Source organism: Mesoplodon mirus, assembly GCF_964341445.2.
Source record: "Mesoplodon mirus genome assembly, chromosome: 3".
Classification (NCBI taxonomy): domain Eukaryota; kingdom Metazoa; phylum Chordata; class Mammalia; order Artiodactyla; family Ziphiidae; genus Mesoplodon; species Mesoplodon mirus.
Genome location: NC_138978.1, coordinates 15,559,880 through 15,585,285, shown reverse-complemented (window position 1 = coordinate 15,585,285; position 25,406 = coordinate 15,559,880). Strand labels below are relative to the sequence as shown.

Sequence of the window (25,406 nt, the reverse complement as noted above, 5' to 3'; positions counted from 1 at the left end):
TCCTTCCTCCACTCTACCCCTATTCTGTAGAGATAATTCAAACGGTAGCACATGTCTCCCTGTAGCAACAAATTGTTCCCATCTATCCCCACATCGAGCCTAGAGGGCAGACTGCATTCTTTTCATCTCTACATCTCAGGTACCTACAAAACACGTGGCACATCCCAGATGCTCATGACAAAATGTTTGATGGTTAAATGGATGATCAGAACTGAGCACAGGTTTTTTGTCTTCCAGGTAGGGCAGTGCGTGGTGGTCTTCAGCCAGGCTCCTAGTGGGCGAGCCCCACTCAGCCCCAGTTTGAACTCCCGCCCATCACCTATCAGTGCCACTCCTCCAGCCCTAGTTCCCGAACCTCGAGAATACCGCTCTCAGTCTCCGGTAAGGAGTATGGATGAAGCTCCCTGTGTTAACGGCCGCTGGGGAACACTGAGGCCCAGAGCGCAAAGACAGACCCCCTCAAGTTCCCGAGAAGGAAGCCTTTCCCCAGCCAGAGGCGATGGCTCTCCCATCCTCAATGGTGGGAATTTATCTCCAGGATCAGCAGCTGTAGGTGGCTCTTCCTTGGACAGTCCTGTACAGGCTATATCTCCTAGCACTCCATCCACCACTGAAGGATATGACCTAAAAGTGGGACTTTCTTTGGCCCCCCGACGAGGGTCACTACCAGATCAGAAAGATCTAAGATTAGGATCAATGGATCTGAACTGGGATCCGAAACCTGCTTCCAGTAGCAGTCATATGGATGGTGTGGACAACAGAACAGTTGGGGGAAGTTTGAGACACCCTCCTGAACAGACAAATGGTGTGCATACCCCACCGCATGTGGCCAGTGCCCTTGCAGGAGCCGTTTCCCCAGGTGCCCTGCGTCGGAGCCTAGAAGCCATCAAAGCAATGTCGTCCAAAGGCCCCCCAGCCTCCGCAGCACTAAGTCCTCCTCTGGGGTCTTCTCCAGGCTCCCCTGGGAGCCAGAACCTGAGCAGTGGAGAAACAGTGCCCGTTCCCCGCCCAGGGCCTGCCCAAGGAGATGGACATTCCTTACCTCCCATTGCCCGGCGCCTGGGCCACCACCCTCCACAGTCCCTAAATGTTGGCAAACCCTTGTACCAGAGTATGAACTGCAAGCCCATGCAGATGTACGTGCTGGACATTAAAGACACCAAGGAGAAGGGGCGAGTCAAATGGAAAGTATTTAATAGCAGTTCTGTGGTTGGACCTCCCGAAACCAGCCTGCATACAGTGGTACAAGGCAGGGGTGAACTCATCATATTTGGAGGACTCATGGACAAGAAGCAGAATGTGAAGTACTATCCAAAAACAAACGCCTTGTACTTTGTGCGAGCAAAGAGATAATATGTTCTAAAACCCTGTCCCTTCCTGTGGCTTTTAATTTGGAGTTTTCCAGCGTGCAAGCATTTGGACTGAGAATTGAGGAAACAAAGGACAAAATTGCTCTCATAAACCAAACCCCAATTCCCAACCTCACTCACTCCAGGCTGGGATCAAATCTTCATAAAGAAAAGAATTATATAAATATATATTATATAGCCAACTCTGTTTACAAAGAGGGAGAGATCTCCATCCTGGTTCAGATAAAATTGTTGCTGTGTTTTAGCAGAGGCTGTGCTGCCTTTTTCTACTTTGCTGATAACTAGACCAAGAATTTAGGGAATAGATTAATACCAGAACCTTACTAAAGAAACTGAAGAGCCACCTGTAAATCTTATTTGGCCTTCTTAGAGTTAGAAAAAGAAAGGGCATGTGTAAGATGCACGACTAGAGGTTTCAGATTCCCATGCTTCAGGGGCTGGCAGGGTAAAAGTAACCTGTAGAAAACTGTTCTTCTCCCCGCCCTGCCCCGCCCGCAGAGGACCTGTGAAAACTTCTCTTTGCAGTAATGCCCTATGCCTGGCCCTATTCTGCTCTTTGTGACTGAGGAAAGTTACCCAACAAGGGATTTTGTTCCACGTTTGTGTGCCGGGATCATCGTGAAACAAAGTTTATGCAGAAACACCTAGTGTCCATTGGTCTTTGCTCTCTCCATGTTTCAGAAAACATTCTGGTGTCTGATTGTGGAATTTTCTGACAATCATATTTCGTTGCAGTTGCCAAAACCCACATTTGTTCTCTTTTTCTTTCCCTTAAAACCTGATCCTCAGAGGCTGCCTTTTCTATTTATAGGCTGCTTTTCTTCCCTCCTTCCTCCCTTCCTCCTTCCCTCCCCACCCCTCCCTCCCTCCCTCCCTCCCTCTTTTTCTTTAATATGTGGATTTTTTTTAAGCCCTAAAACCTTTCGCACTTTCTTTTATTAAGCTTGGGTGCCCAGAGAAATCTCTCAGAAATATTTCTGGAATCCTTTTTCTGGTGTCACTAGGGGACCAGTAGGGAATTCTGAGATGCCAGTATCATGAGAAATCCTTGAAGCATCAAAAGATACTGTTTTACCTCATGGGCTTCTTTTTATTTCCAAAGCACATTGGACACACCCATCCATGTTTATAGAATGTGGAAATTGATCTTGGGAGAGAATCCCAATAACAATTCCTTCTAGAAATGATTTTTGCCCTTGTTTGTGACATGCATTTTTCTGCCTGGCTGTTGACTGGTGATTGGGTTGAGTATCATGTGCTTGGCCTCTTTGATGCATGGCTGACCTTGGGAGCAGCTCCTTCTTTGTCATTGTCATGTTTACCTGTCACCCAAACAAGGCTTGGGTTTTTACTTTCATGTCATTTCTGAGATAAGGTATAACCAACCAGAGCATTTTTTTTGGTTGGCACAGGAGATTACAAGTTACCAGTGTCTAAACCATGGCCTGGACATAGGAGACATTGGCACCACTTAAATGTGGTTTATTTTGGTGATTTCTTATCAATAGAAAGAGGATTTTTATTTTGCCTTTAGGGTTTAAATTTCAAAACACTGCATTTCTCATCCCCACACTCCCCTTTTTCTTGTTAGCATTTCCCAAGCGCAAGCCTGCTACAGCTGGCCCTGGGTCCTGGCTCTCAGCCAGCTCTTAGCAGTCTGTCTGATAAGTCTGTTTTCTCCTGTTAACGTCATGTTAAATCCTTTCCCCTAGCCATTAGCTCTACAATGTGGTCTTGGTGGGAAAGCGCCCCTGGTGCCAAGCCCAGGAAAGGGCCAGCTCATGGGGAGGGGTATGTGTTCCAGAAACTGCTCTATGTGCTCTCTTAGATGAGGAAACTACCATGTGCCTACTTACTGTGGTGTCCAACTGCTCAGAGCTCAGCACTTAGCTTTCCAGACTCTCTGCTCTGGGCCTGTTGCCAGTCCTTCTTTGGCAAAGACTGTTTGATCACGCGGGAGTCCTTATTCACAAGAGAAAGCTAGCCTAGAAGATCAGCAATTTTGGCATCATTGCTATTGCTGAACCTTGTTTATGACATTGCATTTGTGCATGGACAGTGCCTCCAAACTCAGTTCCTACTTCAATATAAAGTATTTGGAAGGCTGAAAGTTCAGAATCTCAACTTTGTAATCTTTCCTTTTGTCTTGTGGCCTTCCTAAGCCAGCTGTTAACTTGTTGATTCCTTCTACTTTCCCCAAGTAGGCAGGCAACAGAGATGATGATTCTCTTAGAAAGTAACGTGGCTCCTCGGAACTCCATGGCATCCCAGGATTACCTGCGCCACTTGGAACCAGACTGTCTGTTTACAGCTCTTTAAGGAAAACCTGCCTCTTCCGCACCTGGTGGTGTTGGTCCTGGTGGCTCCTGGGCGTTGTGGCCGTGCATCTTGGGAGAGTGACTCAACATAGTCAAGGTGATTGTCTCCTCGGGCCCTTGTGAAGCCGCCCCATGCAGTGGAACTTCAGGCGTCTCAGCTGAGGTGACCCTTTCCACAGCGCCATGGATGCTTCAGTCAGATCAGATTTAACCACAACTCTGGTTTTGACATGATGCCAATTTTGTCTTAAAATTCACTGAGGAAAATGAGACAAAATATTTTTTTAAACCCTCAGGAGCACCTAAAGTAAATATTTATCCATATTTAAGTATTTAAAATACATTTTGTTTCTACTTGAAGCTTTAACCCCCTTCCATTCCTGCAAGTGTGCCTTTGAGAGCCCCCATGTCACACTGACTCCACTGGCCACCTCACTGATGTCGTGAGAATTTTAGTCTCTTCCCATCCTCTTGAACAGAGCTTGCTGTTTTCTCATTTTGCAGGCTGTGCAGCAGAGAGGGTTCTGTATTTTTGCTCATATTTCTGCCCTGCTGCTACACTTCAGTGGTGGGTTCCGCAAACCACCACCCACCCACCGCACCCACCATACATTTGGAAGCACACATTTGGTATCAAAACAAGCTTAAATTTTAGTTGTAAGGCAATACTGGGCTTACTCTCCTCCCGGCCCTCTAGAGATTGATTTCATTTTAATGTTTGAGTTTTCTATCAAGAGCTGAAACCAAGAACTATCCTAGGAACTGTGTCCAAACTCTTTAAAACAGAAGAAGAGGAAGAAGAAAGAAAAGCAACTGAAGTCTTGACTTTGGAGGACAGAAAGCCACCAGCTGATGGAGAACAAAGGGATGCTTCCTTTTCCTTTCACTTTATTTTTCTGGATTTCCTTCTGCTTTGCTTCTTCAGAGTGACATTCCTGGTTGGTTTGTCTGTCCTTGTCCTTGTAGTGATCCTAGTATGGTGATGTGCTCTGCTTTGCATTATCTGTGGTCTCTTACCAGCGCACAAGTCAGTGGGGAGGATCTGAACACACCCAGGGGCAAGGAAGCCGAACTTCAAAGCCTGTACCCCATGCAGCCTCCCCATGAACTGCAGAAGGCATGTACTGCATGGTCACCAGTAAGTGGCTCCCTCCACCATGTTCATTGTCAAATGAAAGCAACCCTTAGGCATTGGCTCCACTGTACTCTCTCTCCTCGCTCTGCTCCCTTCCCGCCAACCAGGGTTCATGTCAGTGCCCACCTGTTGTGCCCTGAGGAAGCTGGTGCTCTGAGTGATGTTTCCCATACGGCTCAGGGGTCCTGGGTGGCTTGCCCTGAGATGATCGTTTTAGGCACATTACAGTGTAGGAATGAAAAGTGGATTTGATTTCATTGATATTTAAATCTCTGTCGATTTTATTTTTCGTTTATGTTTTCCCCAATGACTTTTTAGCAGTTTAACAAATAAAACAAAATGGATAGAATTGTCTTAACTGTTTTATTAGTATGAAAGAAAGCAAGCAAGCTGTGATGAAAAGCAATTGGAGATTGAAGTTGGAAGCAAGGTAGTTGGAAAGATACTCCTCTAGGAGGTTGCCCGTCCCTGAGGACGTCATTTAATAAAGCAGCTCTCTCCATCATGCTTGAAGGACTCAGTGTTTCAGAGCCTCAGTACCACCCTGCATTGGAGACCCAAGAGAGGTGATGAGCTTGGAGCAGAGGCCCAGGGACCAGGATGACATCTACGCCGTCACTGACCTCCTAAGCAAAGATGAGGACACAGGGCCTCCGGGTCTTGAAACAGCATAGCAAATGGGGGTTCAGAACACAGGCCTGAGCCCTATAGGCCTGTGGCTAATTCTGCCTTCTGCTGTTTACTACTTAATCTTGGATACAAGTTTCCTATCTATAAATATAGTTTCTATTTTATAGGATCATGAGGATTAATTAAAGTTGTATATGAAGAGCACCAGCACAGTGCCTGGCACATAATAAATGCTTAATAAATGGTGGCTGTTATGTATAATTAGGCCTTGAAAATACGTGATCTTGAATGAAAGTGCTGGGCAATGTGTGTAAATTGTTAGGAGCATGGCCATACTAAAGATTATGCATGTCTACAGTTGTCTGAGTCGTCTTTTACATGTCACCATGAGAACCTCTGAGGCTTTTGCCTCGAGAGCAGTACGTAGCAGCTGCTGCCATCAATCAGGTCAGAGTGGTCTCAGTAGTTTCGTCTCCCTTTGGACTTAATTCTTTGGTTTGCCAGTTGAATTCAGCCTCTAGCTCGTGAAGGATTCGCCTGGATTCAAAGGCACACTTAGGAGTCCCTCCCATCAAGCCTCTTAGATAGCCTCATCCACCAGAGGGCAGAGAGCAGAAGCAAGAAGAACTACAATCCTGCAGCCTGTGGAACAAAAACCACATTCACAGAGAAGATGAAAAGGCAGAGGGCTATGTACCAGATGAAGGAACAAGATAAAACCCCAGAAAAACAACTAAATGAAGTGGAGATAGGCAACCTTCCAGAAAAAGAATTCAGAATAATGGTAGTGAAGATGATCCAGGACCTCGGAAAAACAACAGAGGCAAAGATCGAGAAGGTGCAAGAAATGTTTAACAAAGACCTAGAAGAATTAAAGAACAAACAAACAGAGGTGAACAATACAATAACTGAAATGAAAACTACACTGGAAGGAATCAATAGCAGAATAACTGAGGCAGAAGAACGGATAAGTGACCTGGAATACAGAATGGTGGAATTCACTGCTGCGGAACAGAATAAAGAAAAAAGAATGAAAAGAAATGAAGACAGCCTAAGAGACCTCTGGGACAACATTAAATGCAAAGATGTTCACATTATAGGGGTCCCAGAAGGAGAAGAGAGAAAGGACCAGAGAAAATATTTGAAGAGATTATATAGTCGAAAACTTCCCTAACATGGGAAAGGAAATAGCCACCCAAGTCCAGGAAGCACAGCGAGTCCCATACAGGATAAACCCAAGGAAAAACACGCTGAGACACATAGTAATCAAATTGACAAAAATTAAAGAGAAAGAAAAACTATTGAAAGCAGCAAGGGAAAAACAAAAAATAACATACGAGGGAACTCCCAGAAGGTTAACAGCTGATTTCTCAGCAGAAACTCTACAAGCCAGAAGGGAGTGGCATGATATACTTAAAGTGATGAAAGGGAAAAACCCACAACCAAGATGACCCGGCAAGGATCTCATTCAGATTCGATGGAGAAATCAAAAGCTTTAGAGACAAGCAAAAGCTAAGAGAATTCACCACCACCAAACCAGCTCTACAACAAATGCTAAAGGAACTTAGAGCTCTAAGTGGGAAACACAAGAGAAGAAGAGGATCTACAAAAACCCAAAACAATTAAGAAAATGGTCATAGGAACATACATATCGATAATTACCTTAAACGTGAATGGATTAAATGCTCCAACCAAAAGACACAGGCTTGCTGAATGGATACAAAAACAAGATCCATATATATGCTGTCTACAAGAGACCCACTTCAGACTTATTTCTAAGTGGTAGAATTATAGCTAATTTTAGTATTTTTTTTGCTCATGTATATTCTGTAGTAACCACAGGTGTTTCTTGTGCAATAGATACATTAATTAATTAATATTTTTAAAAAAACATTCAAAAGAAGTCAGATTCCATCAGATTTAGGTCAATTTCCTGTGTCTCCTACATTTAAAGGATAAAGGAAGAGAAGGACAGCAGTTTTCATGTAGGTAATAAAAAAAAGAAAAGAAAAGGCACACTTAGTATCATTTGGGGGCTGATGACATGAGTCTGCCCACCCGTGTGGGAGCCTAGGAGGAGGGTGGGGGGGCTACAGCCCTGAAGCCACTTGCTGAGTATGTGCCAGTTTCTTATACCCCTGGGTCTTTGCGCCAAGCACCGTTACGTTCTTTTCATTCAGTGCATACTGAATGTTGACCTTATCCCAGGCTCAGGTGCTGTAAGCCTGCAGGTCTCATCCTGTCTGCACAGTTGTGTTTCCCAAGCTGCAAGATGAAACTTTTCCATTTCTAACAACATGTGGTCTGATTCTCTGTTCTGTTTACTGTACTTTGAGGCATATAGCAAACTAGACCATGGTGTGAGGAAGGGTCTGGGGACAGAGGGCCCATGTGCTGGCAGGTACTGATTTGGTGGTGGTAGGGATAGAAGGATTGTTTTGGATGCTTCCACAGTTGCCCTTGCAGAAGGGTTGGGCTTGCTCCTTATGGCTCTGTTGTGCTAAACAAGGTCCGGTAGGTAGAAGCTCTAGAGAAGGCTCATTGGGAAGAACTTTGTACCGTCAGAGCTCTACGTAAATGAGTGGAACCAGGGTAGCATCACTGGAGGAATTCAAGCATTGCCTGGATAGTCAGACTAAGGGATGTTGTAGAGGAGGTGATGTTCGGTGGGTAGGGTGCCAGCAGTGATTGGTGGTCCGGGAAGACCCCACAGGCCCAGCCTGCAGGATGGGTCAGTCCCATAAGGCTCCCTGACAGCTTCCTAACTCAGTCCGTCTGTGCCAGGGGCCATGCTCCTAACTACTGAGGAGCAGGCTTCTGCTCTGGAAGGGTCAGAGTATGAAGACAGCAGTGTGATTGACCCCACGTCAGAGGACGTGTGGAGCAGAGAGGAGGGAACTTGCCAACTTGAGGAGAAACCTTAATGTCAAGGAGATCACAGCGCAGAGAAGAGCCACGACTCAACCCCAGGCCTTGCAGGAGTTGGCAGCCACTGCCTTCCCATGCAGTCCCAGCACAGTACTCCCTGGCCACTTCCCTGGGTACTAAAGGGCCAGAGACCTGTGTACATTTGGGTCTGAATCACAGCACCTAGCCAGAGAAAGGGCAATGCCGCACTGTCCTGTCCGCTTCCCGCATCTCTACAGCTCTCCTCCAGCTGGCCCTGTGGGGAAGCAGTGCAGGAATCACTGACTCCAACAAGGAGACAAAGGCCTTGCACGTGCTATTACTACCCTGAGCTGGCTCCTCAGCCCCAGACTTCGCCTCACATCCCCCGCATCTGGGGAACCTGGGAAAGACCAGGCTGTGAGTATCCTCAGGTCCGGGTAGTACAGGAGGCATCACCTTGAAATCCTGCAGGCTGTTCTGCTTGTAGTGTCACCACAGGTGACTGGGGTTTACCCTTCTTACCTCTTCCAGGAAGAGGGGAGCATCTCCAGCTAAAGTCTGCCTTCTGCTCTCAATGGCCGTAACTATCCCCTTCTCCCTACAATATACCATTGACAAAAGCAGTCCAGCATTCTTGTGGATTCTTTATGAGGTAATGGTTTCACTATTGATAGAAGTATTCAAGCAGAGACTGGTAAATTGTATAGGAGGAGATGACAGAGATGACTTATGCATCAGATCAAGAATGAGACCAAGGGGCCTCTGTATGCCCTTTCAATTCTTGAGACGTGGTTCTGTGGACTTAGAACTTCCCAGAGAGTCTGCAGGACAGGGACATAGGCACAGACTTTGGACCAGGAAAGACCTCGGTTCAAAAACTTCCTGTCTCATTGAGCTGGGGCAAGTCATCCCACTTCTCTGAGCCTCAGCTAAAACGGTTATGATGCTGCTGGCTTCACAGGTTACAGTTCACCTGGAACCAGCAATAATTGCTGGTCTATGGCATGGGTGTGGTTCCTCAAAAGACCACCTGGGGGCACCCTGTGAAAGGCTTCAAGTCCTCCTTGACAGTCTTGTCAAGGAAAGTGTCTCGAGAAGGAAACTAAATGGGCTAGAAGAGAAAATTGCCCATTTCTCTTCCACCTCTGTTGGTAAAGCCTGGGGAGGACCCCTTCTCTGGCCTCTTCCACGCTTCTGAGCACCATCCCGAAGCTGGCCGGCCTGCCCTCTCTGCTCCAGCCCCCGGCTGTGGGAAAGCCAGTGTTTTGCCCATGGGGTTGGGCTCTGGGCCCGGGCCCTGTCAGTATGCACAAAGCTGAGCTGAAGTTTTAAATGCCTAAGAGGCCTGGTGGAGTGTGCCGTGCCCCTACCAGGGAGCCTGTCTGCCCACCTACTGCAGGGAAGAGAAGGAGGGATGAGGGCCAGGCCTTGTCAGACAGAAGCCTGGGAGGAAGAAGGAAGCTCCTGCTCTGGGGCCCTGGGACCTGGGCTTCTGCTCACTCCTTGGCAAGGCTGGGAGGGCCCAGGACTGCCCTGGGGATCACTCATTCTCAGCACACGTTCCCTGAACGTGGACTGACCCCTGAGGCACTGGGCACAGATAAATCAAAAAGAGGCTTGCCCCTGGAGGAGTTCACAACCTCATCACACATCAGGGAGTGTCACCTTGGCTGAACAAAGACTACAAATCCTGAGCTGCTGAGGCCAAAAGACAGTCCAGTTATGTCATACCAAAAGATGAGAAGGTGAAGTCAGTAGAACAACACAGCCAGCAGGGGGCAGGACGGTTGAGAAGCCAGAGAACTAGGAAATTGTTCTCCTTGTCCTGGCCTCATCCTGCTAAACTGAGGCAGAGGGCAGATGAGGACCGAGCCTTTCTGGGAGATCCCAGGTCGGGGGTGCCCAGGCCTGGCCTCTGGCAGGCAGTAATGCAGAATATGCAGGGCTACAGGCCTCAGACTGGGAAGACAGACTCCCTGTGCTCCAGGAAGGGTGAGAGAAGCTGTGGGGAGTCTGGCATGTCCAGAGGAGCCGGCATTCAGGGCTGAGGACAATGCAGAGTGACCAGAGGTCATCCCCTCCGAGGTAGCAGGGACAGAAGCTCATGACCAGGATCTACAGTGGGAGGAGAGAACATCTGTGACAGAGGCCAGCATGGATGAGGCCATGGCAAAGGTACAGAGGAGAGCTCTCTCTGGAGCAGGAGGCCCACAAAGGCCCAGGAGGGATGACATCTGAGGGCTGTGTACCCCACCCGCACTCCACCATGCTTCCCTGGCACTTGGATAAGTGCCTCCCCGCCACCCCACTGAACACGAGCCCCGGGGCCAGAGGAGGCGGGGATGAAAAGGAACAGCCTTGTGAAGACTGAGTGTTTAAGCTGTATGAGGAATCACTGAACCTAAGTTTGCCAGGAAATTGCTGGATTAAAATGTCTGCATAGCAGAGACAGGTTAAATTGAGTCCGAGGAAACAAAGCTGTATTTCTTAAATGTCTGAATCAGTGAAGGTAAAAACTTGTACTTGCTCCAAATAGAAGGAGAGGAGTCAGATGAAGTGCTTGGGATCCACAAGAACCAAGGATGAGAGGGATTCTGGCAAGTGCTGGAGGAAGGAAAGAAAAGGGTCTTCCAGTAGAGGGAGCAGCCTGTGCGAAGGCACAGAGACCCGGCTGTGACTGGCCCCTCCAGAGCCTCGAGGTCAGTGTGACGAGTGGACAGAACTGGAGAGTGAATTGGAGATGGGGGACGAGAGGCGGAGCCCAGGAATGGGCGCCCGGACCCAGACAGTGGCAACGACGAGAGATGAGAAACGGGAGAAAAATCAGCCTCTGGTGGCCAGCTGGATCTGGAGGTGGAGAGGGAGGTGTCTGGCCAGCGTGGATTCCTGCATTAAGCAGATATATAGTACCCACTGTAAGGGGGCACTTCCAGGCCCTGCCCCTGCCCCGTGGAACTTCCATGTCAGTGGAGGGTCAGGAGAAGGGACAGACAAATGTGTAAACAACTAAGCAAGATGATTCCAGGGCTTCCCTGGTGGCGCAGTGGTTGGGAGTCCGCCTGCCGATGCAAGGGATGCGGGTTCGTGCCCCGTTCCGGGAGGATCCCGCGTGCCGCGGAGCTGCTGGGCCCGTGAGCCATGGCCGCTGAGCCTGCGCGTCCGGAGCCTGTGCTCCGCAGGGGGAGAGGCCACAACAGTGAGAGGCCTGCGTACTGCGAAAAAAAAAAAAAAAAAAAGATTATTCCAGATGAATACTATGAAGAAAATAAAAATGGGATGTGACAGAATGTGATGGGGTCGGGCTCATCAGAGTGTCCTTTCTGAGGTGACATTTCAGCTGAGACGTGAATGTAAGAAACAGCAGCCATGCGAAGATGGGGGGAAGAGCATTCCATGCAGAGAGAACAACAGGAAGAAAGGCCCTGGGGTTGGTGTGAACTTGACAAGTTCAAGGAGGAGAAGCAAGGCCAGTGTGGCTGGAGTGTCGAGTAGGGGCAGAGTGCACAGGTGGGCCTTGTAGGCCGTGGTGAGGGAGGGGTGTGGACAGCAGGTGCAGTGGGAGGCTGTTAGAGGGTTTTAAGCAGGGGATTGACCCGAGGCTGTCCAGGTCGAGGACACCAGCCTTGCCACCAAGCACAAACCTGTCACATCCCAGCCTAAAAAGAACTCCCTGGGGATGATTTGGCAGCTCCAGCCCCGAATCCTGTATTTAAAGGCGTTCTGGACATTTTCTTTTTTTTTTTCTTTTTTTTTTTTTTATTAGTCTCTGCTGTACAACAAAGTGAATCAGTCATACATATACATCTGTTCCCACATCCCCTCCCTCCTGCGTCTCCCTCCCTCCCACCCTCCCCATCCCACCCCTCCAGGCAGCCACAAAGCACTGAGCTGATCCCCCTGCGCCACGCGGCCACCCCCCACCATCCATCCACCCCACGCCCGGCAGTGTATACACGTCCATGCCTCTCCCCCGTCCCGTCACAGCCCCCCCCTTCCCATATCCCCAAGCCCACCCCCAGTAGGTCTCTGTCTCTATTCCTGTTTTACCCCTAAGTTCTTAATGACATTTTTTTTTTCTTAAATTCCATATATATGTGTTAGCATACAGTATTTGTCTTTCTCTTTCTGACTTACTTAATCTGGACATTTTCAATCTGCCGACTAGAATCCTCTCTACCCTGCTGCCCTGCCTACCAGTCTCTGCCAGAATGTGGACTACACAAGGGCAAGCCTTGTATCTCTTTCACCGTTGTCTTCCCAGTGAGTGCCCATAAATATTTGACAAATACATGTCCTCATCCACTCGTGCCTGGAATGTTTGCCCTGCTTCCTAACGGGTCGTTCAAGCCATTCTTCATGTTGTAGCCATAGCCAGGCAATCAGTCAACACATTTTTATTAAGTTTTTACTGTATTTCAGACATATTCTAAGTAATAGGGATTATTATGGGCAGAATTATGTCTCCCGCACCCTGGAAAAAGTTCATATGTTGAAGTTCTAACCGCCAGTACCTCAGAATGTCATATTTAGAAATAAGTTTTTGTTTGTTTGTTTGTTTGGCCACACGGCATGCAGGGTCTTAGTCCCCCAACCAGGGATCAGACCCACACCCCCTGCAGTAAAAGGGCAGAGTCTCAACGACTGGGCTGCCAGGGAAGTCCTGGAGATAAGGTCTTTACGGAGGTGATTAAAGTAAAATGAGATCATTAAGGGTGGGCCCTAAACCAGTAGGACTGGTGTCATTATAAGAACAGGAAATTGGACAGGGACTTAACACGGAGGGAAGGCGGTGTGACGACACTGGGGGAAGATGGTTACCGACAAGACAAAGAGAGAGGCCTGGAATGGATCCTTCCCTCTCAGCCCTCCAAGGCAGGGGTCCCCAACCCCCAGGCCACAGACTGGTACTGGTCCATGGCCTGTTAGGAACCGGGCCACACAGCAGGAGGTGAGTGGCGGGTGAGTGAGTGAAGCTTCATCTGTATTTACAGCCGCTCTCCATCGCTCGCATTTCCGCCTGAGCTCCACCTCCTGTCAGCATTATGGTGAGTTGGATAATTATTTCATTATATATTACAACATAATAATAATAGAAATAAAGTGCACAATAAACGTAATGCGCTTGAATAATCCCGAAACCATCCCCTCCTCCCACCGTCCGTGGAAAAATTGTCTTCCACGAAACTGGCCCCTGGTGCCAGAATGGTTGGGGACCACCGCGCCAAGGAACTGACCCTGCCAGCACCTTGATCACAGATATTTAACCTCCAGAAATGAGAAAATACATTTCTGTTGTTTAAGCCACCCTGTCTGTGGCACTTTGTTACTGCAGCTCTAGGAAATTAATACAGGGATATAACAGAACAAAAAGACAAGGCCCCTATCCTAACTTATGTCCTAGGTGAGGGAGACAGACAGTACGTTTTAAAATTTCAGGATCAAGAAAGGACAATGTGAAAGTGAGCCAGGGGTGCACGGGCATATCCTTGAGTGTAGAGGAGGAAGGCTTCTGTGCAGGAGACCTGAGCCAGGGAGCAGTCATCCATGTGAGGCACTGGGGTGGTGCAGGGGGCTCCCGGGGTGGGGTGCAACGCAGAGGCCCTAAGTGGGAACAGGAAAAGGCCAGAGTCGCTGGAGTGCGGTAGGCCAGGGGAAGAGGGTGGCAGTTGAAATGAAAGCGAGAGGTGGTCAGGGGCCAGTCACGGAAGGCCTGGAAGGCATGGAGTCTGGATTTTATTCTGAGCGCAGTGAAAACTACTGGAAGACTGTAATCATGGGTGTGATAGTAGTGGATTTATGTTGCAAAAAGATCACTCTGGTGCCTGTGTGGCGTCCCCGAGGGCAAGCAGGGAAGCCCTGAAGGAAGCAGCTGTAGCATCCGAGCAAGAGATGGAAACATGAAGCCGATGGTGTCCCTTCTCCACTTACACTCCCTGGGCGTCCCACCCACCCCCACCCCTGCCCTCCAGGTCCTCAGGTTTCTGTGTGTGTCTGCCCTCCTGGGCCACCTGCGTCCCTGCCTTGACAGATCTTCCTCTCAAGGCCTTGTGGAGCCTTGTCTAGGAGGTGCTGCATCTGGGGAGAAGACCAAACCATGAAAAAACGAGTGGATTAATCCGAAGGTTCTACACTAGAAGGGCCTTTAGATGGATGGCCCACCCGTTTCACTTGAGACCCAAAGAGGAGATCCTTAAGGGGACACACAATTTAGTGGTCAAAGAGGCACAGGAGAGAGGAACTCACTAGGCCATGTTCACAGCATCCTTCTGAAACACAATTCCAACCACCCCACTCCCAGGCTGCAACCCCCGACTGGCTTCCTGTCCCGAGCAGTGGTGACCATGCTCAGGGAGGTCTTCGGGCCTTGTTTCAGACTGAATTGCGTCACCCCCACCGCGTGTTAAAGCCTTAACCCCCAATGCGACTTATTTGGAGGTGGGGCCTTTAAGGAGGTAATTAAGGTTAAATGAGGTCATAAGTGTGGGGCCTTAACCCAATATTACTGGTGTCCTTATGAAAAGAGGAGGAGACACCAAGGGTGTGTGTGAGCAGAGAAAAGGCCCTGTGAGGCCGCAGCTGCCTGCAAACCAGGAAGAAAGTCTTCACTAGAAACCAACCCTGCTGGCACCTTGATTTTGGACTTCCAGCTGCCAGAACTGTGAGAAGGCACTTTGTTGTTTACACCACCCCGTCTGTGGTGCCCAAGCCGACTGATGCAGAGCCCAGCTTCTGAACTGCCCAGTGCTTTTGTTAAGTGTTCAGGCTCACAGACCCATCCGACCCCCTGAAGCAGAATCCCTGGGGGTCGGGTCCCGAGAATCCATGTTTTGAACAGGCTCCTGACGCTCACTGGAGTGTCTTCTCCATGAGCTCCTGAGGGCAGTGAAGACTGATCCCCCCAACCCTCCGGCCACTATCTCCTCTGACCGCCAGCCTCCCTCTCTGTGCCCAAGAGGACTTCACATCTTATCTGGCCTCCAGGTTAACTAGTAAGCTCACTCTGTCGAGTTGCCCCCTTTCCTCACACTCTCCCTGAGCCCTCCACAAGCCAAGCCCGGGCAGGGCTGGATGTGAAGTCTGGAAACCCAGAGATAAATCAGATCTGAGGCCTGTGACTGAGGTACTCGGGGTCCACAGTGTGAACTCCACACAGCTGTGATTAACCCCGACTCTGGCAGATGCGCTAGGAACTGCAGGAAGGGGAACTGAGTGACCTGGGAGTACAGGCAATGGTTTCAAGCTGCAGAATCCTGTAGGAATGGTTATTAATTTGTTGTATTTCCGCCTAGCTGCAGTGCAAGCAAGTTGCGGGCAAGTGCCCTGTCCCCTCTACCCCCTTGGGGCCTCATAATGGACCTCAATGATTTGTGGGTTCATGGCCCTCTGGCTGCTTTCAGCTTTACTAGGAATGGCCTGCCTAGTGGCTGGGGTCAAAGTTTTAAAAACACAAGACCCAATCTGGCAGAACAAAGACATCCTTCAGAGTCCAGGAACCCTAGGTTCTGAGCCTAGTTTTCCCACTGACCACCTGTATGGCGTGACTTCAGACAATCCCGTTGTCTCTGAGTTTCCTCATCTGTAAAAGAAAAGAAGAAGAATATTTACTCCACAAGTTTGTTTATAGAAGTAAACAAGCTAACCTCTGTAAAGCCCCCACTCTCTGGCACTTAGTTGGCCTTCAATAAAAGTTAACTTATAGAGGACTTCCCTGGTGGCAGAGTGGTTAAGAATCCGCCTGCCAATGCAGGGGACATGGGTTCGAGCCCTGGTCCGGGAAGATCCCACATGCCGCAGAGCAACTGAGACCGTGCGCCACAACTACGGAGCCTGTGCTCTAGAGCCCACGAGCCACAACTACTGAGCACGTGTGCCTAGAGCCTGTGCTTCGCAACAAGAGAAGCCACCGCAATGAGAAGCCTGCGCACTGCAACAAAGAGTAGCTCTTGCTCGCCGCAACTAGAGAAACCCTGCATGCAGCAACGAAGACCCAACGCAGCCAAAAAAAAAAAAAAAAAAACAGTGTAATAGACAACCTGTCAGTAATGACCCACTTTGCGTCCTGTCCAACTAATGGGCATTTACTGACCACCCATCTTCTGGGTAACAGGCCTGATGCCCAGTGTTGGAACAGTGGAGAAGGGCTCATGGCCTCAGTGCTGAAATGTCAGCTCCAGGAGGGCAGGGACTTCCTGTTGCCATTGTATTCCCAGCAGCTGGAACAGGCCAGGCATACAGTAGGCGCTCAGTTATTATTTGTTGAATGAGTGACATCAATCAATCAATCAATAAATGAGTGACTGGAGAGCCTCTGACTCATTTTTAAGACCTTGAGCAAGTCCGTTGACATCTCTCAGCAGCTTTTTCCCTATCTGTGAAGCCAGCGGTGTTTAATTCATATCAAGTTCCTGCCGAGCAGGAATAAGTAAAACAATAATAAGTAAACTTATTGAGCACTGCTATGGACCAGGCAGTGTTGTAAAGAACCCTAGGAGGTAACAGTATTTTACCTCCACTTTATGGAAGAGGAAACTGAGGAGCAAAGAGGCAGGGAAGGCTCCTGGAGAAGGGGGATTTGATCAAGTTTTGGAGGAAAGACTGGGGCTGGGACTGAGCAATGTGAAGAGGATCCATGGCCCAGAGGGCAAGTCCCTGTCCAGGGTGTCTCTGAGCCGGGGTGGCTGCACACATAGGACCTACGTGGAACCCGGCAGCCCAACCCCGCCCCCCGCGTCTCCATGACAACAGCCTCTGCACATGCGCCTCAAGCACCGGGCGCCTGGGCTGGCTTGAGCCGAAGCCGGACGCAAGCAGGGCGGAAGCTGGCCCCGGCGGGCTGAGCGGCGGGAACGCTAGGCGGGCTTTTAAAGGGCCGGTCTCCACTCGGGCCCATTCGCCCGCGGGGACTGCTGATGGTGAGGGCTGGGTGGTCCTGGGAGTCAGGATCCAGGAGGCAGAGGAGAAGCAGGTCTGTGTGACTCCCCCCCACCCCGCCCCCGGGGGTGACAAGGGAACTAGGGACTGTGTAAATGCCCTCTGGGGCAATAATGGGATGGCTGTCCCCCAGGGAGCAATACGGAGGAGAAAGGACTATGGAATTGCACCTTCTGGGTGATAAGAGGGGGACGGGGGTGTGTAACCCCTCAGGATGTTGAAAGGGAGCTTGGATTCCAAAAATGTTAGTCGTAATAATGAGAAGGTTGGGGCTCCACAGTTGCTCCATCCTCCAAGGAGGGAGCTGGGGCTCCAGGGGAGAGTCCGAGGGCAGGTTAAGAGGCCTCACAGGTACAGCTTAGAACAGTTACCCTCTCCCATCCCCTACTCTCAGCATTCTACCATCTCCCCTCCCCGTCAGGTTGCCCAGCCATGGCCAGACTACCCGCCCCAGGCTCAGTGATTGTCCCAGACTGGCACGAGAGCGCCGAGGGCAAGGAGTACCTGGCCTGTATCCTGCGCAAGAACCGCCGGCGGGTGTTTGGTAAGTGCCCCCCTCCCCCAGCCTGTCACCTGCCACTCCCTGGGGAGAATAGTGTCCCCTGTGGTGGGGGCGTGGAGCAGAGAAGCAGGGCAGTTGAGGGCCTTCTCCACTGCACTCCTCAACCTTGGGGACCCCAGAAGCCCTATCCTGGGGTCCCCACCCCCAAACCTCCTTAGCGTTAATTCTGTCATCAGAGCCATGGAAACAGCCAAAACCCTGCCAGGAACCACTGTCACCAGAGAGGCTGTTGATTGAGGCCTCACCTGGTGGCAGGCCCTCTGCTGGGCACTTTATACAATGGACTCCAATTTAACCTTCTCAACAGCACGTTGCAGACTTGTCCAAGATCCCCTAGTGAGTAGAGACAAGCCTCTTCCATATCCTGCTGTCTCCAGGATAAGACACTCATGTTCCCCAGGATGAAGCTAACTCACCCAGGCAAGGTCAGCTGACAGGCCAGCAGAGGGGCCTGGCATCGGCTGCAGGAGTCCAGCTCTGGCCAGGAGAGACAAAACACCAGAAGGCTTAAGACCAGAGAGTGACGGGCAACCCACAATTTAGGACTTTCAGGTCCTACACCTATAGATGGATCATAGTTTAGACTTTATTTTTTGCAAGTTTTAAATTAAAACATTCAGGGCGGTCCAGTGGTTAGAACTCGGCACTTTCACTTCTGTGGGCCTGGGTTCAGTCTCTGGTCAGGGAACTAAGATCCCACACGCTGCACGGTGGGATCAAAAAAAAAGAATAAATAAACATTCATAAATATCTCACTGTATTGATTCTAAGGAGTTTATATTAGTTAAGAATACTTTTGCTGATATTTCTCCACTGAGGAGAGAATTAGGAAAAACCTTTCTTTTACCTGTGGGAAATCTAGGATATGTGATAGTATTAATAAAAACCATCTCAGGGAATTCCCTGGTAGTCCAGTGGTTAGGACTCAGTGCTTTCACTGCCGGGTCCTGGGTTCGATCCCTGGTCGGGGAACTAAGATCCCGCAAGCCGTGTGGTGCAGCAAAAAATAAAATAAAATAATAAAAATCATCTCATGCATCAAACTTTTTTTGAAAAATAGTGTTATTTGGAGTAGGCACTGGCCCAGTTCACAGAGCACAGGTGTCCCCAGCAGAGCTTCTCCTCCGGGGATGCTGCTTGTATCCCAGGCCTCTGTCATGGGTGCTGTATAGGGAATGGTTGGTTGGCACTGAAAAAGCCCTAAGAGATGAGGTTGTACAGCCAAGGTATGATGGGGCAAGTGCACGGTGACTCCCTGACCCCACCTGGATCCCTTCTTGCCCCAGGGCTGCTCGAGCGACCAGTGCTGCCCCCGCCTGTGGCCATTGACACCGCCCGCTACAAGATCTTTGTGTCTGGGAAGAGTGGTGTGGGCAAGACAGCGCTGGTGGCCAAGCTGGCTGGCCTGGAGGTGCCCGTGGTGCACCACGAGACCACTGGTGAGTCCCTCCGAGGAGGCCTTCCCTGGGGTGGAGAAAAGACTCGCCCTGGACCACATAAGCTGGGATTTGTAACCAGCCTTACCATTTACTCTGCAACCTTGGAAAGTCACTTCACCTCTCTGAGCCTACATTGGCTCCTTTGTCCAAAAGGGATAATAGTACCAACCCCTTGGGGTTGTGGTGGGGTTGGTACTAGCGATAGTTGTGGTAACATGCCTAGCATCAAGCTGGCACAGGGTAGGTGCTCAGAAAACACCAATCTTCCTTTCTTGTTTCCTTCCACTGGATGCTGATTGACCATCATGTTGCAATATCTGAGAGTATTCCGGAACCTTTGGCTTCCCCAGTGCACAAGAGGGAAACTACTTTTTCATGGCTAGGGCTAGGGCTGCCTCTCCCTGGTAGACTGGAGGCTCCTCTGGGGCAGGGCAGTTTCCCCCATCGGACTGAGAATTCTCCCACGTCAGGGACTATGCCTTCCCCATCAGACTGAGGACCCATTAAGGTAGGGACATATCTCTTCTTCCTGTTCCTTCTGGGCCCCCTACTCCTCTCCACCTCCGCCTCTCCCATGCTGAGTGACTGACCCCGGCCTCCCCAGGCATCCAGACCACCGTGGTATTTTGGCCGGCCAAGCTGCAGGCCAGCGACCGTGTTGTCATGTTCCGCTTTGAGTTCTGGGACTGCGGGGAGTCTGCGCTCAAAAAGTTTGATCACATGCTGCCGGTGAGCAGGAAGGTGGGCCTGGGTGGGTCCAGGAGGGGCTGGTTGCCTGAGGTGGGCTTCTGAGTACAGCCATCTGAGCCTGGCCTGCCTGGTCTGCAGGAGCCAGAAGTGGGCATGAATGGACTGAGGATGCTGCCCGGGCTGGGAGAGCTCTGTCCTGGGACCAGCCACTCCCTGCTCTGGGCCTCAGTTTCCCAGTCTGTGAAAGGAGGGATGGTGCTGAGACTTCTCAGGGCCCTGCAGCCGATAGGTTCTGGTTACAAGCCTCGCATCAGCCTCTAATCAGCCTCTCTATCCCCAGGCTTGCCAGGAGAACACAGATGCTTTCCTCTTCCTCTTCTCCTTCACTGACCGTGCCTCCTTTGAAGACCTCCCTGGACAGCTGGCCCGAGTAGCAGGCGAGGCCCCTGGTGTGGTCAGGATGGTCATCGGCTCCAAGTATCCTTTGGGTGCCCCCCAGGACTGTCAGAGGCCACACTTGGCAAGGCACGGAGCAAGGGTGTCGGGCAGCCTGCCTCTGCCCAGCTATGGGGTCCAGCCCCATGGGCTTTATCTTAAAGGCTGCAACAGGGCCTCCCCCAGACCCTGGGTGTGGGGGGCAAGGGAGGAGGGAGAAGGCTGGGTTTGATGGAATGGTTAGCAGAGGTGCCCAGACAGGCTCCTTGACCCTCCTCCAGATTTGACCAGTATATGCACACAGACGTGCCTGAGCGTGACCTCACAGCCTTCCGGCAGGCCTGGGAGCTGCCCCTCCTGCGGGTGAAGAGTGTGCCAGGGCGACGGCTGGCAGATGGACGCACGCTGGATGGGCGGGCTGGGCTGGCCGACATTGCCCATGTGCTCAATGGCCTGGCAGAGCAGTTGTGGCACCAGGACCAGGTGGCAGCTGGCCTGCTCCCCAACCCGCCAGAGGACCCCCCCAGCTGAGGGGTGGTGGCATGATGAGTGGGCACTCCCCACCCTGAGGTGACCCAGAGCAGGACCCAGGGCCCAAGGCTTGGACAGGAATATTGATCTCATCCCGAGGACTGGCCGGAGGGTCCTAGTCAGGGAGAATGGTGGCCTGAGAAGGCTCCCGGCCCCAGAGCACTTTCCTTGTGGAATTCTTGGCAGTGAAATGGGGCACAAGGCTCTGTAGGGCAGCCATCTGAGGGCATCTGGCTGTCCTCTGGCCTCCTCCCTCCGCCCTAGGAGTCTGGGTTTCTGGAAACTGAGGAACTGTGTGTGCAAGGCCTGAGGTCTCAAGCATCTCCCCAGCCTCCCCCTGCCCTTCCCCCTTCTGCAGCAACCATGGAGTGTGACTGGGGAGGCGGGGTGCCTCAGCTGGGCCCTGGACCTCAAGTGACTTCAGTCAGAGCCTGTACGTGTTAGTTGAGGTAATACCATCTGCTGTACCAGGTAAACCCTGAACTCTCAGTGGCTTAACTTAATAGAAGTTTTTTTCTTTCTATGTCTCACGTCAGGTGGAGGTGAAGGTGGGTGTGGAGGCTCTGCTCTATACACTGATTCAGAGACCCAGGCTCTGACATCTTCAATGAGTTTCTTCCCAGTTTGTCCCGGGGCATCAACATCCAGTCAGCAGACGGGATGAGTGCAGGTGGAAGGTCCCCCAGCAGGTTTCTATGGACCTGGCCTAGGACAGTGTGCCTCATTTCTGCCCACATTCCATTGGCCAGCACCTAGTCACATGGTCACACAGAGCAGCGGGGGAAGTTGGGCAATGTAGTCCACCTGTGTGTCCAGGAGGCAAGCACCTCACTCTGGAATTCCTTTTTTTGACCATGAAGCTGTCAAGCTATGCTTAGGACAAGGGCCCTGCCAGCCTGGGGGAACCAGAAAGTATCACTAGGCAGGGACTGGGCCAGGTGGGGGGTCAGGGCGTGAGCTGGCAGGAGGCCAGCAAGGACAGGAGCAGGAAGGTGAGTGACCTTGCCCCATCAGCCAGACACTAGTGAATGTGGGCTAGAGTTGCAGGCACCTGCGGGCAGGTACCTACAAAGCCGACCTTTATACTTTCTTTCCCTCCCCGGTGACACCCTCTCCAGCCCCATAGATGGACCCCTGGGCAGAGAGCCGGCCTGAGTCTGACCCAGCTGGAAGGGCCCTGGATGCCCAGGTCAGCCAGCTGACCCTCAGAGCCCCCTCTCGAGAAAGCAGCTCTGAACACTCCACACTCACACGCATGATCGTGTGCGCACACATACCAGTGCTTGCCCTAAAACGCTGCCCCGCTCCTCCCTCCTGGCACACACAGGAGGCTCCTGCATGCTCTCCCTGGCTTACGCTCCTACGCTTACTGATGGCCTGCATGGCACTGCTTGTCAGTCTGGCCACCCTGTGCACTGCCTGTAAGTTTGTCAACCTTTCCAGGGTCTAAAGCATTGATTTTAGCACCTTCTTACCCCCAACTCAGGGTCAGAGCTGAGACCTGAGCTTAGCCCATGTCCCAGAGGAGGAATGTTGCTGGGCAGGACCCAGGCCTCACAGCCTGCACAGCCCACTGGCTGAATCCTGCTCCCAGGCCACAGAGTGTCCCACTGCTGCCTTCAGCTCTGCTTTGGCCCATTTCCCTCTGGTCTTAGCTCCAGTAGACCTTACCCACCAGGCAGAGCAAGGCAGGACCCAGCAAAGGTGGCCTCTGGGCTGGAATGTGACCTTCCAGCTATGGATACCCGTGTGTGTTGTGGGTGCCAGCTACCCCACATCCCAGCCAGTTATCTCAGGCCTTAAAGCTTCAGCATCCTTCTTGGGCACCAGCTCAGCCAAGAGCCAGAGGTTGCTCTGGAGAAATAACCTAGATCCTCCCCACAGCAGAGCAGGGCACTGGTTGGCACTGGTTAGCACTGCTCCAGTCAGAGAATCGACCCCTCACCCACTTTCACCCCAAACCAAGAGGTAAACAATTCCCTTCTCCCTGAGTAAGAACAAAGTGGGGACCACAACGGTGCTAAGCTTGGAGCCGGCCACCTGCCATCCCAACACTGCTTTCTCAGCCCCTCAGAGCCCAGGCCCAGTGCCACTTTAGTATTTCGTAGGCTACCCCCTTAGAGGCCTCCACCGAAGTGCAGAGAACTGGAAGCATGAGGGAGGAGGGAGCTGCAGAGCCATAATTCTCCTAATAGCTGGTGGCTGTCCCCGCAGAGTGGACTCTGGGCAGGGTCGTGGAAAGCAAATGAGAAGAGAATGTGTGTGCACACACACACGGACTCAGGCCGGCTTTTTGGGCCTGGCACCTGAGTAGTCCACAGGGCTCTGCACTGGGGGGCCCACACCTGGTTTAATGCTCTGCTGTTGCCATCTTGAAATCCTTAATAATTTTTCAATAGTTTTCCACTGGACACCACCAGTCACGTGGTAGGTCCTGCACAGGAGAGGGTCCAGACTCCAGATAAAGTTCCTCTCTCAGGGCCTTGGAGACAGAGGCCATTCTGTGGCGTGTCCGGAGGCCACCGGAAGTCGGGGAGTTGCCTTCTCCCCATTTTGGTGCCAGAAATTCCACCGTTAGGTTAAGCCTTACAACAGCTCAAAGGCAAATACCCTGCTGCTCCCTTTGTGGGCCCTGAGACTACCTGGAGGGAAGGGGTGGTGACTGTGCCCCCAGGATGGTTCAAGGATGAGCCCTGACTTAGAGGGGATCCTTGGGAAGAGGGTAGCCATGTTTGCTCCCCCGGCCCCTGGAGCCCACAGACTTCAGGGCCTTAGAGGGAAGCTGGTGGGAGGAGGAGGGACTAGCTTCTCCAGGGGTGGGGGTGTGTATGTGCTGCAGCCCAGCCCTGGTGCTGTTTGTCAGGACATCCCAGACCCCTCTTCTTCCCTCCCCAAGCCCCTTTCCTACAGAGGGGGAGTGCTATGGACCGAATGGTTGTGTCCCCCCAAGATGGGTACACTGAAATCCTAGTCCACAGCGTGATGGTGTTAGGGGCCTTTGGGAGCGGATTCGGTCATGAGGACAGAGCCTCATGAATGGGGTTAGTGCTCTAATAAGAGAGACGCCACAGAGCTCCCTAGCCCCTTCCACCATCTGAGGACACAGAGGAAAAGTGCTGGCTGTGAACAAGGAAGAGGGCCCTCTCCAGAACTGGACAGTGATGATGACTTGATCTTGGACTCCCAGCCTCCAGAGCCATGCGAAATAAATTTCTGTTGTTCGTAAGCTACCTGGTTTGTGGGTTTTTGTTATAGCAGTCCAATGGACTAAGATAGGGAGGCTGAGGCCAGAGAGGGTCAGGCGTTTCTCCAAGGCTGCAGAGCCATGGAGCAGCCCTGATGCTCTTAGCCCTCCGTACCCCTCTCCCCTGGACTGTCCCTTCCCCTCATCCCCCACTGGTGTCTTCTGGGTCCAGCCCCTCACGTGAGCCCACCTGGTCTTGCTTTTCCAAGCAGAAGCCTGGGGCTGCCTGTAGGAGGGGAAATACGGTACTGGTGCCTCGCTCCCTCCTCCCTCTCCTCTTTCTCTCCTTCCCCCATCCTTCCCCGGCCACAGTGAGCTGGTAAGTGAAGCTCCTGCCTGCTGCCAGCCACCAGCCAAGCCTGGCCTTGTGGACAACAAGGAGAACCCCAGGCAAGTTGCCTGCTCCCAGGATGAGGAAGGGGATGCAGGAAGCCAGATCTGCAAAGGCTGCTGGGCAGGCCTCCAGAGCCTTGGGTGAGTCCAGAATGGGGGTGGGACTCCCTGGTGCTGCCCTGGATCTCCTTACTCCCAGGGCAGCCTGGTGCCAGCCATGACACCACCCCCGGCCTCCACCCTGTGCCATGAAACACACTTGGGGGAGCAGTGCCCAGAGGGTGGCATGGGGCTCAGGGCCCAAGACAAGTCAGAGCTGTGGGGAGGCAAATCCCCAGAGGCCCAAGCTGGGAGTAAGGGGGTGGGGGGGCCCCTCCCTCCCTGTGACCTCAGACTTAGAGGCTGGGCCAGTGGGGGCGAGGTGAAGTGGGGAGAGTTGGTGTTCTATTCTAGAAAGAAGGGGTGTTTCCTGGGAGCAAAGGGGACCGACTGAGGCTTGGGACCGTGGTCCAGAAGGAAGGTGAAGAACTGTGACTTTGGACTGTTCACTGTAATTCCTTTGTGTCATCTGTGAAACGGAGATAACAAGAGCACCCACTCACTTCTTCTGAGTTGTAACAAGTCAATGCGTGTAAAATATTTAGCACTGGGCCAGGCACTGAATTAAGGGCCCAGCAAAGGTTGGCTACTGCCTTTGTCGCTGTTGTTACTTACGGTAGTGGCGCTGTTTCTGGGGCTGAGAGCGAGTGGAGAAGACGGAGAAGGGTCGCAGATCGCGCCGACAGCGCCTCCATTGTTGCGCTTTATATTTAGCCAGAGGTGGGCGGGCGGGTGGGCGGAAGCGGGGGCGGCCCAGCTGGGCTGGTGGAGAAGTTCCTGGCACCTGCACCTGCGCCGTG

The 25,406-nt window shown here is 51.6% G+C and overlaps 2 protein-coding genes across 3 annotated transcripts in view; both read left to right on the top strand.

The window, feature by feature from the left end:
• The window catches only part of FBXO42 (F-box protein 42), a 92,007-nt gene extending 86,201 nt beyond the window's left edge, over positions 1 to 5,806 (top strand). The window contains exon 10 of the mRNA XM_082613282.1: positions 238 to 5,806. Coding sequence (XP_082469408.1) covers positions 238 to 1,353 — 1,116 coding nt within the window. The 3' untranslated portion in view covers positions 1,354 to 5,806. The remainder of the gene's footprint in view (positions 1 to 237) is intronic.
• Positions 5,807 to 17,138: 11,332 nt separating this feature from the next.
• CPLANE2 (ciliogenesis and planar polarity effector complex subunit 2) lies at positions 17,139 to 24,151 on the top strand. Of its 2 annotated transcripts, none has more exons than XM_082613992.1 (6): positions 17,139 to 17,307; positions 17,695 to 17,817; positions 19,122 to 19,274; positions 19,879 to 20,003; positions 20,305 to 20,441; positions 23,330 to 24,151. In XM_082613992.1, exons 2-6 carry the CDS (start codon positions 17,706 to 17,708, stop codon positions 23,511 to 23,513), a joined length of 711 nt encoding a protein of 236 aa, XP_082470118.1. In that variant the 5' UTR covers positions 17,139 to 17,307; positions 17,695 to 17,705; the 3' UTR covers positions 23,514 to 24,151. The 2 variants fall into 2 exon arrangements, with proteins under 2 accessions (XP_082470118.1, XP_082470117.1); XM_082613991.1 differs by having other exon boundaries at positions 20,681 to 23,463.
• Positions 24,152 to 25,406: the final 1,255 nt, after the last annotated feature.

Bases quoted from the DNA above. Each gene is read 5' to 3' on its own strand.
- CPLANE2 (XM_082613991.1), top strand. From the start codon at position 17,706: ATGGCCAGACTACCCGCCCCAGGCTCAGTGATTGTCCCAGACTGGCAC. The intron at 17,818-19,121 runs GTAAGTGCCCCC...TTCTTGCCCCAG, and splicing joins GAACCGCCGGCGGGTGTTTG to GGCTGCTCGAGCGACCAGTG. The intron at 19,275-19,878 runs GTGAGTCCCTCC...CGGCCTCCCCAG, and splicing joins GGTGCACCACGAGACCACTG to GCATCCAGACCACCGTGGTA.